The sequence below is a fragment of the Anabrus simplex genome, chromosome 2 (assembly GCF_040414725.1).
Source record: "Anabrus simplex isolate iqAnaSimp1 chromosome 2, ASM4041472v1, whole genome shotgun sequence".
Classification (NCBI taxonomy): Eukaryota; Metazoa; Arthropoda; class Insecta; order Orthoptera; family Tettigoniidae; genus Anabrus; species Anabrus simplex.
In genome coordinates this window covers 288,723,421-288,748,404 of record NC_090266.1, presented here as the reverse complement: position 1 = coordinate 288,748,404, position 24,984 = coordinate 288,723,421, and the positions used below count along the sequence as shown (strand labels likewise).

Genomic DNA, 24,984 nt, shown 5'->3' with positions numbered 1-24,984 from the left:
TTCGCTCATTTCAATCAATCAATCAATCAATCAATCAATCAATCAATCAATCAATCAATACTAATCTGCATTTAGGGCAGTTGCCCAGGTGGCAGATTCCCTATCTGTTGTTTTCCTAGCCTTTTCCTAAATGATTTCAAAGAAATTAGAAATTTATTGAACGTCTCCCTTGGTAAGTTATTCCAATCCCTAACTCCCCTTCCTATAAATTAATATTTGCCCCAATTTGTCCTCTTGAATTCCAACTTTATCTTCATATTGTGATCTTTCCTACTTTTATAAACGCCACTCAAACTAATTCGTCTACTAATGTCATTCCACGCCATCTCTCCGCTGACAGCTCGGAACATACCACTTAGTTTAAGATATTACCAAAATTTATTAGGATCAACCTATTCAATACAATCCTAATAAATTTTGGTAATATCTTAAACTGATGTACATTTCAATACGGACCAAATATGAAATTTGTAACATGTAACATACCACATAATCGAGCAGCTCCTCTTCTTTCTCTCAATTCCTCCCAACCCGAACTTTGCAAAATTTTTGTAATGCTACTCTTTTGTCGGAAATCACCCAGAACAAATCGAGCTGCTTTCCTTTGGATTTTTTTCAGTTCTTGAATCAGGTAATCCTGGTGAGGGTCCCATACACTGGAACCATACTATAGTTGGGGTCTTACCAGAAACTTATATGCCCTCTCCTTTACATCCTTACTACAACCCCTAAACACCCTCATAACAATGTGCAGAGATCTGTACCCTTTATTTACAATCCCGTTTATGTGATTACTCCAATGAAGATCTTTCCTTATATTAACACCTAGATACTTACAATGATCCCCAAAAGGAACTTTCACCCCATCAATGCAGTAATTAAAACTGAGAGGACTTTTCCTATTTGTGAAACTCACAACCTGACTTTTAACCCCGTTTATCAACATACCATTGCCTGCTGTCCATCTCACAACATTTTCGAGGTCATGTTGCAGTTGCTCACAATCTTGTAACTTATTTATCACTCTATAGAGAATAACATCATCTGCAAAAAGCCTTATCTCTGATTCCACTCCTTTACTTACATCATTTATATATATAAGAAAACATAAAGGTCCGATAATACTGCCTTGAGGAATTCCCGTCTTAATTATTACAGGGTCAGATAAAGCTTCACCTACTCTAATTCTCTGAGGACCGAGCTCGATAGCTGCAGTCGTTTTAAGTGCGGCCAGTATCCAGTATTCGGGAGATAGTAGGTTCGAACCCCACTGTCGGCAGCCCTGAAAATGGTTTTCCGTGGTTTCCCATTTTCACACCAGGCAAATGCTGGGGCTGTACCTTAATTAAGGCCACGGCCGCTTCCTTCCCACTCCTAGCCCTTTCCTGTCCCATCGTCGCCGTAAGACCTATCTGTGTCGGTGCGACGTAAAACAACTAGCAAAAAATTCTCTGAGATTTATTTTCTAGAAATATAGCAACCCATTCAGTCACTCTTTTGTCTAGTCCAATTGCACTCATTTTTGCCAGGAGTCTCCCATGATCCACCCTATCAAATACTTTAGACAGGTCAATCGCGATACAGTCCATTTGACCTCCAGAATACAAGATATTTGCTATGTCGTGCTGAAATCCTACAAGTTGAGCTTCAGTTCCCTTATCACCGCTCCCTAGGCCACCCCGTTTCCCTGAATGTACCTCCCTATTACCCTTCCAAACAAATTTCCTAACTTATACGTACCACTGCGGTTTAAGTGAAGGCCATCTGAGCGCAGATCCCTATCTCCTACCCACCCATTAGGATCTAGAAATTTCACTCCCAGTTTCCCACATACCCCACTCCATAGTCTCATTTAAAACCCCAATCACGTGCCTAACAGAAACTATGATGCGTGCAATGTAATTCCTGATAATCAGCCCTATCCCAGACTCTGCCCTTCCCTTTCTAACACCCGGCAAGTACACTTTATAATCTCCTACGTCTTACTCGTTATCTCCCCTTACCCAGTATCACTTACTCCTAGCACATCCAGATGCATCCTCTTTGTTGACTCAGCCAGTTCTACTTTCTTTCTTCCATAAGCCCCATTAATATTGATAGCTCCCCATCGAATTCCATTTCGTTCACCAAGTTGTCTCCAAGGAGTCCCTCGCCTGTCAGATGGGAGTGGGACTTTGTTACTCCCATAGGTCCGAGGCTTGCTTAAAATGTTCTGAGCTCAGTAAATTCATGAAGCAGGATGCTACCCTACTTGCACATAGTCCAAGTGAGAATCTCTCCTCTAACGGGTTATGAACCACCGGTGAATTGTATAGTCCTAGCCGCCTGAGCACAAGGAGCGCCATGACTCAGAATATGTCCGAGATTCCCATTCCATAGCAACTGTTATCCCGACTCTCAGGACCACTTACTAGGCCACTCAGCCGTTGCCGATGGCTCACGAACTAGGACGTGACTACAATAACCCACACCAGTGTAGTGTACATTTTTTACATGCATTCATACAACCATTTAGTAAAGAGAAAATACAGCACTGGTCGACAGTGAACTAAACCTGGAATCGCTGTACCAGTTGAGCTACCGTGGCATGCTGTCTTGCTCTGTTGGCCAAGGAACTGCTTGTGGAGATGACTCCACTTTGTCTTGGAGCTATGATATTAAACACACTGTACATGAGGCATGTCTCATGTCCTTTCATTACAAAGCCATAAAAAGTAAAGGGTCTCTGAGGGTCTGTATTGTTTTTTGAACATTCCTTATCGTGTGGCAGCATTTGATTGAATATGAGATGATTTATACTAGTCACATGTATTGCTAAACAATCCTGTTGTCCTCTTGCCTTTAATTTTTTCCGTTCTCTATTTTAATTTATTACACTTAACACCAGTGCATGTGTTGATGTTTATCACTTTCCTCTTCCTGCATAGTTTTTCAACTGAAAGGCTTGAAGATGAATTTGGAAGAATTTGAAACAAATGCTGATCACTCTGAGATTAGTTGAGCCAGTAATTAAAAGTGCAGGGGCAAAAAAAATGTACAGACGACAAACAGTACCCAAGTTTGTGGAATATAGCGGAAAGTGTGTGTGTGTGTGTGTGTGGGGTGGGGGGGGAATACATTAAAAATGAAAAAAAACTATGAAATGGTAAGTTTTTAATGCTGTATGAGTGAATTTCGACAGAGAGGTAAGGTTGACAGTTTACCAACTTAAGTGTGGTAGTAATAGTTCTTTTTTTAAAGATTTTGATTCAGTACTATACAATAAAATTTTCAGCATTGGAACAATATTACACATTACTACAATTAAATAGAAGTACGGCGTTATTATACAATTGCAATCATTTTGTATTTGACCTCACACTAAGAAACTGACACTAAAGAGACTGCCAGACTGACGAATGTGCACGGCAAGTGGGTGAATAATACCTCAGTATCCATGGCCTTGGCGAAAAAAAAAAAAAAAAAAAACACGTGTATATGTAATATATATATATATATATATATATATATATATATACACACACCTGCTACCCTTCCTCACAGCACATGCAAAGTCTTCTCTCCTTGCTGTGGTGTTATACAGATCGGTTAGCCGGGACGAACGACATTTTATGCGTATTTCCACAAATAATTTTGTTAATAATTAAAGAAAATAAAGGAGACAATTAGCTGATGAGACAAAAGAGGGTGTACAAATAGCCTTTTTAAAAATAATTCCTAGTTTCAGCTGGCTAAAATGGAATATAAAAATGTAATGTTTTCTCCACAAAGTGGGGGGGGGGACTGCCTTCCCCCACCCCCAATCGCCACTGGTGTTTACTGGTAGTGAGTAAGGCTGCGCGGCTTAGCTAGTGGTCGCGGTATGAGATTTTCTCTCACATTATTTTGTATTGTGAGTTTGCTTCTCAGTGATGCAAGGAAGGTGACTGTTCCCTCTTCTAGCTGAGTTAATAAATGTCGTGGTTAAGGCGATTCACATAGTGGGATCAAAGTTTCGTATATGTTCGTGCGCTCTGTGTGAGAGGTTTTCTCATCGCGCGATCAGTAGCGTTGGGTTGTATTGAGGATGAGAGGGAAACTTTCTCCTTTTGTAGACGTTAGTATTTGACTTAGTTCGCGCGCCAAACGTTTTTCTTTTGTAGTTACTGATAAATGAGTCTTCAAAAATTGAGTCGAGGAAGAATCCTGGGTAATAAGCACTGTTACAAAATCCAGCTACCTCAAATGTTAGAGAGAAGACCTATTGTATTTTATTTTTGCATTCGTATTGCGTCTGTCAGAAAGTTCTATATTAACACGTTCCGTGCGGTTCAGGTCACCATGTGCCCCACATGTTACTCTTATGCGTTGGTGCAAACTTCCCAAAATTGCGAAGTAAGTAACTACGTCTTAGTTACGAATTTCCGTTAACTAATGGCAACATAGTGTTCCAATTGAAGTAAAGGTTCGAGGCATACAGCTAGTTTTGATCGGCCCACCGGTGACCTGAAGGAAGTTTTTTCATCCTCCATTCATATCGCTTCGAGTCACCCTGAGTCCCGGTTGTTGTCTGACCCATATTGTTACGCGGGAATTGCTCAGCGCGGTTACGGTGAATGAAGCCTAGAGTGTTGCTGCCCGTAGATGGTAGATTGTTGTTTAAGGAGTACCACCCTTCTGATATCTTCTTTCTACATTGCTCTTAGGTAAGCGAATAGAGGTTATTGGAGTAGTTATTGACATATTTATTATCTTCCGTAGATGATATTTACAAGCAATTTCACGTCCATTTTTAGGAATGGAGCCTTCACATTCTGACACACCGGTGGCACAGAAAAGAAAGAGGGTTAGGACAGCACTGGATCCCGGACGAATTGTTCATTATTTGGAACAAAGTGCTGACAGTGATTTCTCTCCTGTATCTGATGATGACCCTACGTACAACCTCCAAGATAGTGACTCGTCTTCTGACACAGGCGGTGACTCTGAAGCATGTGGGTTAGCTATTTATGGGGACGAAACGCTAAGTGATAACTCTCCAAGTCATACTGTTGGTAATGGCGATGTAAGTGATGACGATGTACCAAGGTGGGGTCCAGTAGGGGGACATGACATTGGCATACCCATTTTCTGTGATGACACAGAATTGAACATTGTGACTAATTTTGATAGCACCGGGCGAATTGGCCGTGCGCGTAGAGGCGCGCGGCTGTGAGCTTGCATCCGGGAGATAGTAGGTTCGAATCCCACTATCGGCAGCCCTGAAGATGGTTTTCCGTGGTTTTCCATTTTCACACCAGGCAAATGCTGGGGCTGTACCTTAATTAAGGCCACGGCCGCTTCCTTCCAGCTCCTAGGCCTTTCCTATCCCATCGTCGCCATAAGACCAATCTGTGTTGGTGCGACGTAAAGCCCCTAGCAAAAAAAAAAAAAAAATTTGATAGCCCTTCTGATATTTATAACATGTTTGTAACAGCAAATTATGCAGACTATGGTAACTGAAACAGACTTGCTGCACAAAAGTTAGAAAAGTGTCCACCAAAGAAAGGGAGGCGGTTATCCAAATGGATTGATACCACTGACGAAGAAATGGTCAAGTTTTTGGGGATATTACTTGTTACGGGGTTACATTATGTCCCTGAACTGGCACTTATATGAGAATAAGGTAATAAAAACCACTATGACTCGTGATCACTTCTTAGATTTTCTCTCCTGTTGGCATTCGTGTGATAATGAAGCCCCTAGGGAGAGAAATGAAAGAGTGTATAAAGTGAAACCTCTAGTAGACCAGCTTCAGGAAAATTTTCAGAATGCCTTAACCCCTGGGAAAAATGTTGTAATAGACGAGTCTATGGTGCCGTGGAGGGGAAGATTGCCTTTCAGGCAATATATTTTGAACAAATCACATAAGTATGGAATTAAGCTATACAAAGTGTGCACGGAAGATGGGTGTACATTTGCAGTAAGAGTTTATCAAGGGAAAGATGATAATGAGCTGCAAGGGACAGGTCACGCTAAAGCGGTTGTCATGAACGTGTGAGCCATTGTTGGGAAAAGGTCGTATCTTGTTTGCCGACAATTTTTATACAAGTGTTCAATTGGCACAGAATCTATTGGACAAGCAAACACTTCTCTGTGGAACAATTCAACCTAATAAGAGCGGTCTCCCCAAAGATGTGCTTAATAAGCGTCCTCAAAGGGGGGAAATTTGTGGAGCAGAGAATGAAAAGAGGGTCAAGATAATTAACTGGATGGACAAGAGGAGAGTTTTGATGATATCCACTGTACCAGATCATGGTGATATTCTGGAAGACACCGGAAAAAAGGAACGGGAAAGGAGATCCAATTTTGAAGCTGAAATCTGTGTTGCACTACAAGATCAAAAAGGGTGTTGACCTTGGTGATCAAATGTCGTCATATTACACCCCATTGAGAAAGGGTATAAAATGGTGGAGGAAAGTTGCCATTAAGGAATCTCTTGCCTTCTCTCTATGTCAGTAGAGCACTGCTACATCTTGCACACCTCCAACAAGGAACAGGGCGCACACACTGGGTAAACTGGAAGGACCAGCCAGAAAAATGCAGTGACATTGTACAGTGTGCTACAAGAAGATATTTGCACAGCATGGTAAGAAAACTGCCGACAACAAAACAAAGATGGTGGTGACGTTCTGTGCAGAGTGTCCAAGAGCACCAAAAATGTGTATCGAGTGCTTCAATGAAACTTGCATGAAAAAGTGCCAGTGAACGTGAAAAACGCAACGGTGACAGTGTTTGTGTTACATCTCATCTGGAAATCAGTAGTTAATTTTACTTGATGTCTTTTCTGAAAAGTATTGGCAAATGATGCTATATTTTTGTTCCGTTTTTACTGTAAATAGCTGGGATTGTTTTCGTGTCTAGTAAATATTGTTCTGAATTTATATCTTTTCTCACCGAGCTCGATAGCTGTAGCTGTAATTGTTGAATCGGAACACTGTCACACAGGTAAATACGCTGGAATGTCTCCTCAACAATTAAACACACAACAAGTGCACATGCGTTGTTTAGGATTTCATACTAGGGAGTAAACCAAGTCAAATTCGTCTGGTCACCGGTGACCCGAACCGATAATAACTAAAGGCAGCATCGGGTCACGGGTGGGCCAATGCGACGTAACATTAAGTTATCAAAATTCACTGCCGCAGGGAACGTGTTAATAACAATGTAATTGGATTTTCGTATCAATGATTACTTTTTACAGTTTCCGTAGAGGCCGAGGTGCTGGAATTTTGACCCCCAGGAGTTCTTTTACATACCAGTAAATCTACAACTGACGTATCTGAGCACTTTCAAATACCACCAGACTGAGCCAGGATCGAACCTGCCAACTTTGGCTCAGAGAACCAGCGCCTTAACCGTTTAAGACATTCAGCCTGGCACTCTTGTGAATATTACGTACTGACATGTGACTGAACTAATGACTAATTTCCATTAAGTGGTAATTTTTTTCTGCAATATACGTCTAATAATTGAATTTTTAATCTAAAATGTATAACGCAGACTTTGCGTCTGATTTCAGTAATTCATTTCACTCTTACTCCCCACAAAATTGAGGAAGATATATTTATTGTAAATGAAGTTTAATGTGAGAGAAAGTCTCACGTGCGACCATTCGCAGCAGTAGCGGCGATAGAGAATTAGAAGTGGTGGGACAAAGAAAATTACAGGCAACAAGAAGTACCCAGGTTTGTGGAATATAGCAGCATGGTGGGGAAGGGGGAGGTAGTATGTCCCCCCCCCCCAAATTGCCGCTACTGAGTTCATCAAGCAAAGGTGAAGGGGTAAGGAATTGAAAATCATACCATGGACCCTTCAGAGACACGGTGCCCATCTTCATTAAGAAACTGGAAAGCAGAAACAAGCTTCCAACTTCGTATCTCTCTCCATGTGACCTTATTTGTTGCATGTCTGATCCCCTTCTTTAGTTATATTGAGATTTAAAAATCATAAACATGCACACTCAGGAATTGTTTAGCTAAATTTCAGCTGCATTACTATCCACAAATAATCATTCTTTTTTCAGCTGTTTTTCGTCTACCCGTTCAGAAAGAAAGATTTCTTTTCATCAGTGGAAGGCCAGTGTATTGCATGTATTGCAATTGTATGTCAAGTCTGCTGTTGTCACAAAAGTAAGGTAATGGTGGTTAACTAACCTGTTGGTTATAGGGATAAATTGAGACTCATACTACAGCAGTACTCCTGAAAGACTGAGGACAAAGTTTCAAGAATGCAGGAGGAAAAGAGTTTGACTGGAAAATTAAAAACAGAATTGTTTCAGAATCACAGAGCAAGTGGCTGTGCGGTTAGGGTCGTGCAGCTGTGAGCTTGCATTCGGGAGATAGTGGGTTCGAACTTCACTGTTGGCAGCCTTGAAGATTGTTTTCCATGGTTCCCATTTTCATACCAGACAAAGCCGTAATTAAGGCCATGGGCACTTCCTTCCCACCCCTAGCCCTTTCCTATCCCATCGTCGCCATAAAATCTATCTGTGTCGGTGCGACGTCAAGCAAATATTAATAATTATTATTATGTTTCAGAGTGATATTTAAAATTTATTGGTGGCTGTAGGAATTCTTGAATTGTTATACATTCCACTGCAGAGTCCCCGAGGTTGTGATCCAGTCAGTGTATACCTTCCCATGCACTAACACTAGGATAAGTGGAAGATAAGAAAGAAGGGGGGAGGGGGTATTTCCTGTCTCTTGCAAAGCGTTTATAAAAGACAACATTTTTTAAACATTTTGGCCCGGTTTATTCAACCTCGGTTAACATTTAACTGGGCATGCTGAGTGGATCAAACAGTTGAGACGCTGGCCTTCTGACCCCAACTCGGCAGGTTTGATCCTGATTCAGTCCAGTGGTATTTGAAGGCGCTCAAATACATAAGCCTCGTGTCAGTAGATTTACTCTCACGCATGAGAACTCCTGCAGGACTAAATTCCGACACCTCCGCATCTCCGAAAACTGTAAAAAATTTAGTTAGTGAACGTAAAGCAAGTAACAGTACTATTTATTAACATTTAACTGCATGTTAAAATAATTTGATCTTGAACTTAACCTGTTAGCAGTTACAGACTAACAATCTTTACCGCCGTGGTTCAAGCAGTTAAATTCTCTGTTAATTCAAAATATGGCAGATGCATTAGATGCAGAACTTCTGTGTCTTAAATATATGGAATATGATAGGCCTTTGCCAGAACGAGTTAGAAACAGAAAAATGATTTTCATACAGTTGTTTCAGTTGCTTGATCGTACATTGGCTAACGTCAGTATGCACATTAAATTCACTACAAATTTTCTGCCAAGCGTTATTTTTCACTTTGAGCCTGGATCCATTACAGTAGTTTGCTTACTTTCTGTAATAGGTATATACTTGAAAATAATTTCCAAAAGAAGACAAATTTGAACCACACATTCTCTTCCTAGCTTTTTTCCGTATTCTATAGTGCAACAGAAAATTTATGGTCAAGACAAAAAATTCTAATAAACGTTGACCTCATGCCTTGGTTTTCAGCTGTATTCATACAAAAGTGCATCAGAGGGGGCTCAAAAACTGGGTGGTTCTGTCACTGCCTTCTAGATTCTCACTGATCGTGACTCTTGTGAAAGTTAACACCGTGTTAGCCAACAGTTCTCAGGAAATGTTTGGATAAATGCAAGAATCTTAACATGCTGCTAAATTTTTACTGCTTTCTTAACAGTGTGTTAGTGTTCTTTTAACTGAGATTGAATAAACTGACCCTTTATTTTTCTAATAAACAATGAAAATCATTAACTTCTATAACTGAAATCAGTCTATATCTTGTTCTACTTATTAACTTTACTTGAATGTTTTAACATTTACCCTTAAATATACTGTGTACATTGTTATTTATAAAGAGGATGTATAACCCATTGTTTTCAGTCACCCTGTGAGATATCTGGACTGTAAATATTAAAAAGTATGCTTTGTTTTGCATAATGTCAGTAGATCTTGACATTGAAAGCTGAAAAGTAGGAAAAAGAATGCTTGAATTACATTTTAAAGCATTTGTGACTTTAATGAAATATTAAATATTGCTGATTGCATTTGTGTCTTTGAACAAATAATTATATATTTATGTTTCTTTCCATATGAAATACTTCTTGTGTCAGATCCTGTTTTTAATTTCCTTGGTACAAATTATTTTATTTTTCAGTATGGAAGGTGGCGAGCTTTTCCAACGGATTCAAGACAGACAGGATGGTGCTTTTACAGAGAGAGGTACAGTTGATCTTGTTGACAACATTGTCTTTTGGAAGGGAAATATAATGTATTTTATGCAGAATGCGGTGATTTTGTAGTATGTGAAATAAACACAGTAAATTCCTTTTGCCTGGTTATGTTGTTTGAATACAAGAATAAGAGGGTTTAACACCTTTGCCATTTTCTGATGGATACAGTATTTTTACATTAATCTGTTTAAGTTGAGGGATTGCAAAATGTAGCTTTTAGTGATATCTCAGTCTCATTTATGGCCGAATTGTATGGAAGCTACTGGTACTGAGTAACAGTTTTCAGGGCGCAGCTAGCATAGGTAGGTATTACTCACAGGGTCTGTGTGGTACTTACTTACTTATTTCCTGTTGCTCCCTCTGGAGCATAGGGCCTTGGCGAAATTTTTCCACACAGTACGGTTCCTGGTCATTCTCTTCACTTTGCTCCAGGTCTTGTCAACCTGTGCAATTTCCTTCTCAGTCGTCCTTTTCCAGGTCTTCTTGGGCCGACCTCGCTTTCTGGAGCCTTGAGGGTTCCAGTCCAGCGCCGCCCTCTCAACAGCTCCATCCGGCTTCCTTAGTGTGTGCCCGATCCAGCGCCATTTCCTCTTCTTGATCTGGATGTCAATCGGCTGCTGGTTGGTCATGTTCCAAAGATCTTCATTCGAGATTATGTCCGGCCACCTCACATATGTTATGCGACGCAGACATCTATTAATGAACCCCTGTAGCTGGTTATTGATCTGTTTTGTAACTTTCCATGTTTCACAGCCGTATAGAAGAATCGACTTTACATTGCTGTTGAAGAGGAGAAGCTTAGTCTTCCCGGAGATGTTTCTATTCTTCCACACGGGGTAGAGCTGGACAAATGCACCATTTGCCTTCCGGATATGGCTTCGAACATCTTCCTCTGCTCCCCCATCCATTGTAACTATACTTCCAAGGTATAGGAAGGACTCAACTTGCTCAATTTCCTTTCCATTTACTGTCAAGCTGGTCATGACATCCAAATTAATCCTCATCTCTTTAGTCTTGTTTGTGTTGATCATGAGACCTACACGTTCCGCTTCCTTCTGCAACCTACTCGGTTTACCTTCTATGTCCCGGTACCGCTGTGCCATAAGACAAATGTCGTCTGCGAAGTCAGGGTCTTCAAGCCTGTCTCTTATCCCCCACTGAACACCCCTCTTCCGTCCTCCTATTACCTTCTTCATCACACTGTCTAGGACCAGCAGGAACAGAGTGGGAGAAAGAACACATCCCTGTCTCACTCCAGACGTGACGTTTATCTTTTCTGTTAGTTTCCCTTCATGAAGAACCTGACACTCATACCCCTCGTACATCTCTTTCATGATCTTTATAATCTTTGATGGAATTCTGTATTCCTTGAGGATCTTCCACATGATTCTTTGGTTTACAGAATCGAAGGCTTTCTCGAAGTCCACAAATACAAGGTAGAGGATATTCCGCCATTCCACACTCTGTTCTATGATGATTCGAAGTGTATTGATGAGGTCCACACAGCTGCGATGTTGCCAAAATCCCGCCTGTTCCTTTCGAAGCCTTCTTTCTACTGAATCCTTTATGTGATTCAGGATGACTCGCGACAGCACTTTGCTTGGAATGGAGAGCAAGGTGATACCCCTCCAGTTGTTACAGATTGTTGTATCCCCTTTTTCGGTAACTTGACTATCAGCCCCTTCTTTGAGTCGGTCGGTATTTTCTCCTCTTTCCATATCTTCTCCAGCAGTGGGTGCAGCAATTTCATTGTAGTATCAAGATCTGCTTTCAGTATTTCCGCTGGAATGTTGTCCAGACCAGGTGCCTTCCCATTTTTCATTTGCTTCAACGCTGTCCGCATCTCACCCTGGGTTGGAGGGTCGAGGCCGATGCCGGGATCCCCTTCTGCTTCTTCATCTTTTCCTTGCTGCTCATTTTCCAGTCCTACATCTCCATTAAAAACCTCCGCAAAGTGTTCCCTCCATCTACTCATCTGTTGTTCGCACGTAGTGAGGATCTCACCTGTCTTGCTCTTCACAGGCATAGTTTTATTAAAACCTTTCTTCGAAAGCATCTTTGTGATGCCATAAAGCTCCTTTATATCCCCCCTTTTTGCCGCCTGTTCTGCTTTCTCTGCCTGCTCATCAATCCACTTCCTGTGATCCTTTCGCACACTCCTCTCTACTTCCCTATCTGCTATTGAATACTCAGCTTGTGTTTTGAGCCTTCTGCTGTCTGGTTTTGCATATATTTAGCTTGGCCTTTATCTCCTTCCTATAATTTATCTTGTCCCAGGTCTGATCAGATATCCATTCCGTCCGCAGGTAGTTTTTGTAACCGAGCTGTTTCTCACTTGTTTCCACATAGATGTTGTTTACCTCATTCCATACAGTCTCAACACCTTTCTCTATCTCAGAATCCAACACCTCGAATCTGTTGCTAAGTTCCAGTTGAAATTGTTCCAATGTCTGCTGATCCTTTAGCTTACCAACATCAAACTTCTTGTGCCGAGTGATGAACTTTTGGTGGACTGCCACGATTTTTATACGGAAGTTGGCGACAGCAAGATGATGGTCACTGCCAATGTCCGCTCCTCTCTTGTTCCTAACATCTTCCAAACTCCTTCTGAACCTCCTGCTCACCGCAATGTGATCAATTTGGTTTTCCGTGACTTGATCAGGAGACACCCATGTGACTTCATGGCACCGCCTATGCGGGAACACCGTGCCACCTATTACCAAGTCTTGGCTGGCGCAATATTCCATGAACTTTTCCCCATTTTCATTCATCTCGCCAAGACCGTGTATATCCATGATGTGTTCCAATCCTTCGTTTCTTGAGCCAACCTTCACGTTAAAGTCTCCCATAACTATGAGAATATCCTTCTTACTGGTTTTCATTGTGGCATCTTGCAACATTTGGTAGAATTCTTCCTTCTTTTCCTACTCCGATTGTTCTGTAGGTGTGCATCAATACGGACAATGAAGCTGATAGATTATAGTGTTCTGTAGGTGCATAGCATTGAATAATGGTCACATTCCTGATCTTGGTCTTGAACCTAGCAGTCAGAAGCCTACTGGAAATCGGCTTCCACTCGATGAGACTTCTCATTGCATTTCTACTGAACTGCAACCCCACTCCATCCCTGTGCTCTTCATCCTCACTACCAGAATATAGAAATGTAATTCCATCTGTTGTCTGTATCTCGCCAAATCCTGGCCACCTCACCTCACTTAATCCCAGAATGTCCAGCCCGTAGTTCTTCATTTCCCATGTCACTTGATTCAGTCTGCCTTTCTCCCTCAAGGTCCTCACATTCCAGAAACCAATTTTCGTTTTCCTCTTCATGCCAAAGGTTGTCATCAGGTTATCCGTCCGGTTTTGTAATTTCGCTTCAGTTTCTATAATCAGATTATTTAAGAAGAGTGAGTGATTGACCCACTGCTTCCGAGTGCCTTGACGGGGCTGCCATCTTAAGCCTGAAGCACCAGGTTGATTTTCTGTCGGGATTTCTTCCCTTAGCCTTTAAAGTTCCCACTTCTACTGCAAGGCAGCAGTTCCTATTCTATTTACCCAGAATAGGAGGGTTGCCCCTTCCGCCAGTTCCACTGTTCCGAAGTCCCTCTTCTTTGCCTTCACTACCGTTGAGGTCTTCACCGTAACCCTGGCAAGGGACCCTTACATGGTACTACCAGCTGGATCAAGGTTTTTTAAAGAGGTGTTACTCCTCTATCACTCTCCCTTTGTCCTGACTGGTGACAGGCAGAGCCTGGCTTCCCAAACATTGGGTCCAGGTTGGTGGGGTTTGTGTGGTACTGCTGCAGTTTATATGACTTAGTGAGGAAAGCAATGGTAGACTTCCTCACCTCCCCCCCCCCCCCCCCCCCCCCCTTCCCACCCTCATTCACACCTCTTTACTTTGTCTGGCACTTTATTTTTTTTATTTGCGAGGGTACAAGTTTTATGAAGCACTGAGTTGTGATGTAGACAGAGTCAACAGCAAGAACTCATTGTACCATCAGTTCTCACTGTTGCCAGATTGTCAACATACTCGTAAATGTCTTTGATTACCTGTGATAACCTACCCCTAATCTCATAATCTCCCAGTGTTGCTAACCTTCCCCTTAGCACTGTCGTATGCCTTTTCTAGATCAGTCCATTCTAATCATAGCTTTTTCATTTACTTGGCGCATACTGAAAATTTGATCCTGACAGCCCATCTGTGGTCTGAAACTGGACTGGTTTTCATCCAACTTACTCTCCACAATTGAATACTCTCTCCTTTCACAATGCCTATGAACACTTTGCCAGGTATGCTTATTAGTGAAATTCCTTGATTTTTTTCTTTCAATCCTTTCTAGGTGCAGTTAGTGCTTTTGTCCATCAGAAGATACCCTACTCACTTTGCATGCTAATCCTATTTCTCTGTAAAGCCATTTTGTCCATGCCTTCCCACTGTATTTCACCATTTCAGGTCTGATTTCCTCTATTCCTGTTGCTTTACGACTATAGTTTATTTATTTACCGTCCTTTCTGTACCCCCTCCTTGACATTCAGTAGTCTGAAAGAAAAAAAACTTTTTAGATATTTAAAATTACGCTGTACCTTGTAAAAGACAAAAATCACCACATCAAATAAATTCTGCAATGCCAGTATAACTACATAACAAGTATAAATGACTCCCTTCTAATCAGTTATCCTATGATCAAGACATCTAGTCCTGCATAACATGAAATAAATCAAGAAAACCAACATTCCACCTAATACTACAGAATTAAAGAAGATAGTATATTCATTAATAACCTGAAATAAGAAAATAAAAAAATAGTAATAATGCTACTTGACATTATACTGTATACGAGCCTCTGTATGGCATTATTGAAATCACTCCAGTATCTAACCGAAAATGCATTTGTAATCCTTTAATTCTATCTTTCGAAGGGCTTATTCAACGATGAACTCTTACTTGTTCATAATTTAAGTTCATTGTGCTTATTCCCCACAGACTTATCTTGCAGATTACATGAAAGGACAGTCACTTTTACAAACTAATATTTACTGTAGTTTTCTGCAATCTACCTTTTACTTTATATGGATGAACTGTCCTACTTATGTAACAGGGCTTTTCTAGTTGACTGTTCAACTCTCCCCAAGCTGGCTTATTTGTGTAGGCATTATACATGGCACATAACCCTGTACATTTCCTTCTAGTCCTCAGTGTCTCCCACCCAAGATTTTCTGTCATACTTGTCATACCACTTCTAGGGTTGACATCGTTAAGCACGAATCTTGCAGCCTTTCGCTGTACCATCTCAAGTGCCTTAATGAGTCCTGTTTAGTATGGATCCCATACAGGTGCTCCATATTCCAGGGCTGGCCTAATGAGTGATATATAGCCCTGCACTTTCACCTGTGAACTGCTGCCCTTTAGCACCCTCATCACGAATTGTAAGGACTTGAATGCTTTAGAAATTACACTTCCTACATGGGTGTCCCATTTTAGATCTCTTTTTTTGTGGATTCCTTGGTACTTACATGAGTCACACTCTACAAGAGCGTCCGATCCAAGACAGTATTGAAAGTCCCCTTGCCTATCTTTCTTTCCCATTCTCATGAGAGTGCATTATTAAGAATTTATTTTCATTTTGTTATCGAGTGCCTACTTACTGAGTACATTTAGATCAGCTTGTAATAATCTATTATCGCCAGCATTCTGTATTTTTCTGTATATTATGCAGTTGTCTGCAAACGATCTGCATTCACTTTGAATTTCGTTCGGCAGATCGTTGATAAATGCCGTAAGTACGAGTAGCCCTATAACACTACCCTGCACTACTCTCGACATTATAGAAACTTCGCCGGAGAATTTACTTCCCACCTATACCTTCTGTATGCGGTGTGTTAAAAATTCCCAGATTCATAGAACCACCCTTTTATCAGTCATTATTTCCACCAATTTTTGGATCAGAATGTCATGTGGTACTACATCTGATGCTTTAGCAAAATCAATTACAATAGCATCACACCTTCAATTTAGTCACTACTGATCTGCATTTAGGGCAGTCATCCAGGTGGCAGATTCCCTATCTGTTGTTTTCCTAGTCTTTTCTTAAATGATTGCAAAGAAATTGGAAATTTATTGAACATTTCCCTTGGTAACTTACTCCAATCCCTAACCTCCCTTACTGTAAATGAGTATTTACTCCTATTTGTCCTCTTGAAATCCAACTTTACTGTATCTTCATATTGTGATCTTTCCCACTTTTAAAGACCCCACTCAAACTTATTCGTCTACTAATGTCATTCCACGCCATCTTTCCATTGACAGCTCGAAACATACCAGTCTACTAATGTCATTCCATGCCATCTCTCCATTGACAGCTCGGAACATACCAGTTATACTTCTTAAAATATATAATTTGTTTATTAAACAGCCACCTATTCAGTACTGAAAAATCCTTATAATTAGGATATGATCTTTTTTACATTAGATTATAATGGGACATGTTTCGCTTGTATTACAAGCATCATCAGCCAATTATATCTTCTCGAGGCTAGATTAGGATCCTGATTTTGTTATTTGTATATGAGATTATCCCTTAAGAGTCTACTAATATTTACATGTTATGATAAAATTCTACAGTTATTTTTATTAAAACATTCAACATTAAACTGTGATGTGTGGATTGACTAAAAACAGTACATTGAATACTTTTTCTGTGCTGAACTCTCTTTAAATTCTTACCTTCTTGACCTCAATAAGTGAATGAAAGTTATAAACATAATGTCATAATACATCTGTAGTAAAATACTGGTTAAACACAACTCTTTAAATATCTAATAATACTTACAAGTTTATGGTTCATGGTATGTGTTACTGTAGTCACGTCCTAGTTCATGAACATGGGCAACGGCTGAATGGCCTAGTAAGTGGTCCTGAGAGTCGGGATAACAGTTGCTATGGAATGGGAGTGGGCACCTCTGACATATTCTGAGTCATGGCCCTCCTTGTGCTCAGGCGGCTAGGACTATACAATCCACAGGTGGTCCATAACCCGTTAGAGGAGAGATCCTCACTTGGACTATGTGTGAGTAGGGTAGCATCCTGCTTCATGAATTTACTGAGCTCACAACCTTTTAAGCAAGCCTCGGACCTATGGGAGTAACGGAGTCCCACTCCCATTTGACAGGCGAGGGACTCCTTGGAAACAACGTGGCGAACGAAATGGAATTCGATGGGGTGCTATAAATATTAATGGGGCTTATGGAAGAAAGTAGAACTGGCTTAGTCAGCAAAGAGGATGCATCTGGATGAGCTAGGAGTAAGTGATATTAGGGTAAAGGGAGAAAGTGAGGAAGAGATAGGAGATTATAAAGTGTACTTGACGGGTGTTAGAAAGGGAAGGGCAGAGTATGGGGTAGGGCTGTTTATCAGGAATACCGTTGCACGCAACATAGTTTCTATTGGGCACGTAAATGAGCAAATAATGTGGGTAGATTTATCAGTTGGAGGAATTAGGACGAGAATTGTCTCGGTGTATTCATCATGTGAGGGTGCAGATGAGGATGAAGTTGACAAGTTTTACGAAGCATTGAGTGACATCGTAGTCAGGATCAACAGCAAGGATAGGATAGTGCTAATGGGCAATTTCAATGCGAGAGTTGGAAATAGAACTGAAGGATACGAAAGGGTGATTGGTAAATGTGGGGAAGATATGGAAGCTAATGGGAATGGGAAGCGTTTGCTGGACTTTCTGTGCTAGTATGGATTTAGCAGTTACAAATACATTCTTCAAGCATAAGGCTATTCACCGCAACACATGGGAGGCTAGGGGTACCAGATCCATAATAGGCTATATCTTAACCAACTTCGAATTCAGGAAATCTGTTAGGAACGTACAAGTTTTCCGGGGATTTTTCAATGATACAGACCACTGTCTGATCTGTAGTGAACTAAGTATCTCTAGGCCTAGGGTAGAGAAAGTGAAATCTGTCTGCCAACTAATAAGGGTAGAATATCTCCAGGATGAGGAAATTAGACAGAAGTACATGGATATGATTAGTGAGAAGTTTCAAACAGTAGACGGTAAGCAGGTTCAGGGTATAGAAAGAGAATGGGTGGCATACAGTGATGCTGTAGTAGAAACAGCAAGGGAATGCCTAGGAACAACGGTGTGTAAAGATGGGAAAAGGCGAACATCTTGGTGGAATGATGAAGTGAGAGCAGCTTGTAAACGTAAAAAGAAAGCTTATCAGAAATGACTCCAAACAAGGGCTGAGACAGACAAGGATTTGTACGTAGATGAAAGAAACACAGCAAAACAAATAGTTGTTTAATCCAAAAAGAAGTTGTGGAAAGATTTTCGTAATAACGTGGAAAGGCTAGTTCAAGCAGCAAGGAAACTTTTCTGGACAGTAATGAAGAATCTTGGGAAGGGAGGGAAAAAGGAAATGAACAGTGTTTTGAGTAATTTAGGTGAACTCATAATAGATCCCAGGGAATCACTGGAGAGGTGGAGGGAATATTTTGAAAATCTTCTCAACATAAAAGGAAATCTTCATGGTGGTGTTGCGAATAGCCAAGCTCATGGGGAGGAGGAAAATGATGTTGGTGAAATTACGCTTGAGGAAGTGGAAAGGATGGTAAATAAACTCCATTATCATAAAGCAGCAGGAATAGATGTAATAAGACCTGAAATGGTGAAGTATAGTGGGAAGGCAGAAATGAAATGGATTCATAGAGTAGTAAGATTTGCATGGAGTGTTGGTAAGGTACTTTCAGATTGGACAAAAGCAGTAATTGCACCTATCTATAGTAAGGGAACAGGAAGGATTGCAACAACTGTAGAGGTATCTCATTGATTAGTATACCAGGCAAGGTATTCACTGGCATCTTGGAAGGGAGGGTGTGATCAGTCATTTAGAGGAAGTTGGTTTCAGACCACAAGAGAGGCTGTCAGGATCAGATTTTCAGTATGCGCCAGGTGACTGAAATATGCTACGCAAGGAATAGGCAGTTGTGCTTATGTTTCATAGATCCAGAGAAAGCATATGACAGGGTACCGAGGGAAAAGATGTTCGCATAGTGGAGGACTATGGAATTAAAGGTAGATTATTAAGATCAATCAAAGGCATTTATGTTGACAATTGAGCTTCAGTGAGAATTGATGGTAGAATGAGTTCTTGGTTCAGGGTACTTAGAGGGGTTAGACAAGGCTGTAATCTTTCACCTTTGCTGTTCGTAGTTTACATGGATCATCTGCTGAAAGGTATAAAATGGCAGGGAGGGATTCAGTTAGGTGGAAATGTAGTAAGCAGTGTGGCCCATGCTGACGACTTGGTCTTAATGGCAGATTGTGCCGATAGCCTGCAGTCTAATATCTTGGAACTTAAAAATAGGTGCAATGAGTATGGTATGAACATTAGCCTTTCGAAGACTAAAATGATGTCGGTAGGTAAGAAAGTCAACAGAATTGAATGTCAGATTAATGATACAGAGGTGGAACAAGTCGATAATTTCAAGTATTTAGGTTGTGTGTTTTCCCAGGATGGTAATATAGTAAGTGAGATTGAATCAAGATGTAGTGAAACTAGTGCTGTGAGTTCGCAGTTGCGATCAACAGTATTCTGTAAGAAGGAAGTCAGCTGTCTGACGAAACAGTTTTACATCGGCCTGTTTTCATACCAACTTTGCTTTACGGTATGAAAGCTGGGTGGACACAGGATATCTTATTGATTAGTTAGAAGTAACAGACATGAAAGTAGCGAGACTGATTGCTGGTTCATACAGGTGGGAACAATGCCCGGAGGGTACTTGGAGACTGAACGCTGAAAGGCATAACAGTCTATAATGATAATGTATTGCTACCTTTCCACCCCACGCCATTTGCCGCATAGAACCAATTGACTGCATGATAATCCCTAAAATGTCGGGATACCGCCATATAGCACCATACGCCAAGGCGCTTGATGGAAAAGGACCTTTTTAGTCTAGAGTCAGATGCCACCTCATCAGGAAGGAACGAAAAGGAAAATTTTTCAGAAATGATGGGTGAGCAAAAGCTCTTCCGACGTGCAAGGGTCTACTGCACCCTTCCGTTCCATAGAATCAAACCACCGACCTCCCAGGGCCATGGTGCGTTCGCGGCGAAAGATAAAAAAAATAACACATAACTAGCTTAAAGGCATAAATGAACGGAAGGAAACTAGGGATACAATGTTATTCGGCAAAATGACAGGCAGACAGAAGTTTAAATACCTATTTATTGAGCCTTGATAAATCAAATTAATTAAAAGTTGACCCTGAATATTTATAGTATATCAATGTTGAATATGCAATGTCCATTGGACTAAGTACCAATTGCAAAATGTCAAAATTTTATTTCTCCTTTACCTCTTTCTTCTTCCCGACATAATGATAAATATTACATTATAATTTGTATAACATAACTTTTTTTTAAAAAATCAGAAATATCCTTATAAATGCGACGGTTATCATTAAGAACTTTCTTCACTATCAGAAGAAGCAATTATTTATACAACAAAAAAATTGAAGATAACTTGAAGTGGTCACCTAGCTAAATGAAATATATTACAAAAAGTAAACAAATAATAAGTGAATGCTAGTCAATAAAATCCTAATCAAAATAAAAGACTGACGTCGGGTCCAGAAATCGAACCCACATCCCAATGAATCCACTGACAAAAATTACGAAAATAAAACTCGATTTGTCATCCACATAAAGAGTGAAACACGACTAAAAGAATGTATAAAAAAGGAAAGTATGTACACATAATATGAAAATAAACAATATACACATGCAATTGGCTGTATATAAAAAAAAATATGTCAAAACAAAAATCCATGGTTGCCTCAGAACTCGAACCGATGATATCCAGGATGGCATTGACAAACGGGTCTATAAAATCTCCCTTTTTTTAATTAATCATAGGGTCAACAAATAAATAATAATACTGGCGTTCCAGTTAGTTAAATATTATTATAAGATCTTACATGGAAAAGTAAAAGAATCCTTTAAACTATAATCGGTGTCGCGCTGCCTTCATTCTAAGTGGATTAGCTCGAACAATACAGTATACTGTAATCCTCTACAAGGGGCAAGCCTTCTTCTGACTCCCCTCGTCGTAAATCTCTGGACGTCAAAGCCCTAGCAAAAAATGGCCTGTTGTGGCAGAAATATCTTTTCAACATCTCAAGGCGAAACCAAATCGTTTCCCTTGGAACACATTTGTTAAAATAATCTCATTTCATTACGTATTCTCATATCAGATTTCCATAGCTCCACTGGCTTATTAGTTCACTGCCTTATCACAATTCTTTAACTCAATATCAGGCCACCTTTTATCTTATCAAATTCACATCCTCAGAATTAGAATGACCAGGTTTGCTTCCATCCGATTACAGAATGCAGCCTAGGTTTTTCCTACATTTTAAACTCAAATCAATAAAATCAAATATGGATTTTAAACATATCCATAATGTTATTCTCATATATAGAAAGGGAAAATATTTGACATTAAAGGAAAACGCGAATCTCAATAGGAGGGCGTCTGTTCGATGTCTAGGCATGTCACAAGTTACGCATATAATTAATACAGCCATCTACAAATATTATCATGCAAATTACATGAAAATAAGAGTGCCTTCCTATCCTGATGTTAACAGCCGATAGTCCATTTTTACAAGCATAATCACCATGCATTATCATAATAAGCTTGGATATCACGTAAATAAATTATACAAAATTACGGCTTGTCTCAGTGCCAAAACAAATTACATTTACCTAATCTAAGCACTCTCAGACTAACTAATATTTTATCATCATGTCAAATACATGCATTACGTAAATTATATATATATTTAAGCCCATGGAGCAGACTATTAATTCCATGAAATGAACATAAATGAATATGAAGACCACTCACAAGTTCTCTCTCTAATTAAAAAAAATACATGCAATTTACATGTCCAACCTAATTTATGTGATCTGCGTAATGAATAACCGCGCATTTATTAAAAAAAATTATTTCATTTTAGTTCTTATCATCATGTCGTAACAATCCAAGGTTCGGGTCCTGAGGAAGACCCTCATTTTTCCTTTTTAAGCTTCCATGGTGTTGACGTTGGTCACGGGTTCATGTCCGTTGCTACTCCTGCTGAGCGCGTTCATAATCCAATGGTTATCTTCTACACTTATAACAGCTTTTATGAGATTAACACTTGTTGCGTCACTTTAACACAAAAATACAATTATTACACTTTAATGAAATTAACACTTGTTGCATCACTTTTTTAAAAAATTACAATTATACCGTTCTTGTGGTCACATAACTTCAACCTTTCTTAAATACTATTGTTTGTAGACAATTATATATTCTCGAAGATGTGAACTTTATATTTGCAGTCTGAAACACTAAATAGATCAGAACACCACCAAACCGTGGTTCTGCTTTGGATCCTTCGCGTCAAGTGGATACTGTTGTCATCATCGCTATTCCTTTTATAAACTTTCCCCCTCTCATGCAAGAGACAGTGGCTAATCCCCACTACTTTTTTAAATTAATAGTTCCACGTGTCGTATGACATCGGTAATACACTCAAACGTGTGACTCAGATTCTTAAGTAGTCTGGTTATGTGCGGAACCTGAATTGTTCGGCCATTTATTTAAAATTAATTATCAAAATAATACCCGTACAATGTCCTCCATGAGAGTGCTGCGTACAAAGGACGCGTCATGACGCTTAGCGTGTTATATAATGCAACGATTGCGTATTCTTCCACATGTTAATATATTATAAAGAATTGGAATTTTGGCAGATGTCAATAATGAAATCATATAACATCCCGAGGTTTCCCATATTAAATATTATGCATGTCTCAAAATCTCATCATACAAATGCAACTTGCGAGCTGGCAACATTGTGTTTCGGCCATTTTTTCAACGGGTGAAGGTATCATCGATTTTTCTGGCTTGACATTTTCTTCTCTCTCTCTCTATCTGTGTATTCTTTTAGTTAAGACGGAGTGGTGTTTAGCAGGCTACAAAGGTTGTGTAAGCAGGTGCAACCTAATGCAACTTTTTGTAACAAGTACGAGGGAGCTTTACAAAGGTTTTTCACTGCCATGTAATTAATAAATAAATATGTACATGACCGATAAGGTCACATTTGCCTTTCCTTCGGACTCAAGAAATTTGGAAAGGGTTACAAATTTCTTGACTGATTTCAATTTATTGAAGAGACTCTCTTTCACATATTTATTTGTGGTCTCATTGGCAGTGTATTGTTCTCATGAGTTCTTGGTTTTTAACCCTAAACATTTGGTTATCCCGTTCGAGTATTGAGACTTTCCCAACTGTCTGACTAAATTTACAAATATTTTATAAAACTGCATTTAACATGAAAATTATGAAAATTAATATTCATTAAATAAAATACACACTCATCGGACCTTATACTCACACTTTCTTGTTACCTGCTTACTTACACATACGTTGTTTGAAGGGCGCCAGCTGCCACTCAGTGCAGCAATAATAGAACGAGACTCTTGACTATCTCTAGGGTGTGGGGTAATAAGCTTACTTTTGACAACATACCATATAAGTTCTGGGAAAAGGAGATTGGTGTTCGGTTTCCCCATTAATTTTGAGGTTAAGATATTTTACTGTCAATGAAATAAAACTATGAATTCGTTTGATAGAACAATATATATTCTTTAAATAATATATCAAAAAATAGTGATTCTTCTTGCGATAAAAACAGATGAGAATATGAAATTATGACATTGCAACTGAAAGAAACTAGGCAAGAATTTTAATTCTTCTTGACCGGACATTTAACAATTTATACGAAATATTTCCCTCACTGATTCACTTGACTGTACCTTCAACACTTTGTGTGTAATTACGATGTATTCCTTTGATCTGGTGTTTACTGTAGATGTGTCACGCCTAACTTGGTGATACATCCTTGTGACTGCTTCTTCTCCATGTCATCTGACTTCTTTGTAAGTCAGTATGGTATTACCTCTTGGCAGGTCCAGGGTTGCCCTCTCTGACTCCATGGTAAGCCCTTGCGTCCGTGTCTTCCACTAAGTGACGGACCAACCTTTGGCCTCACTCTCTCAATGACCAATGATTAATGGCTCACTGAGTCTTCTCCATCTCTCGTTCACACTCGTTGACTGACCGACTGAGGCTTCTTCATCTAGTAGACTACTTCACTGTTCAGCTTCCGTTTAACTAATGACTGACGCTACAATATGCACCCACCTTTTATAGACGTTGGTTGACACAGCTACATAATCTCCAGAAATAACAATGACATACTCCCACAACGCGGCAAATATTACATATAGTTGTGAAACCGCCGCCGGCTCGCTGGGTTTCTCAAGGAAAGTGAGCTCAGTGCTAACTAAATACGATGACGTAGCCATGACGTGGCGATGATTTGGCAGAATCGCCAGTAGTGCAAAATATAACAACGTCATATCCAACATCTGATAATTCGAAACTCTCACTGTACAGGTATTTAATGTTAATCTACATATACGTATATATGCATACACTCAATTATAAATAATAATTATAACAAAATAATAGTAATCTCATAGATAAAATAATAATAATACGGACATAATAATAATAATAATAATAATAATAATAATAATATTATCTTGTAACGGGATTTGAACCGTTACAGTATAA

General features: G+C 39.7%; 1 protein-coding gene across 2 annotated transcripts in view; it reads left to right on the top strand.

Moving 5' to 3' along the window:
* Positions 1-24,984, top strand: part of MAPk-Ak2 (MAP kinase-activated protein kinase 2) — a 240,422-nt gene that overhangs the window by 88,662 nt on the left and 126,776 nt on the right. For both annotated transcript variants that reach the window (XM_067140598.2, XM_068226149.1), the window contains one exon: positions 10,200-10,264. In XM_067140598.2, coding sequence (XP_066996699.1) covers positions 10,200-10,264 — 65 coding nt within the window. The remainder of the gene's footprint in view (positions 1-10,199; positions 10,265-24,984) is intronic.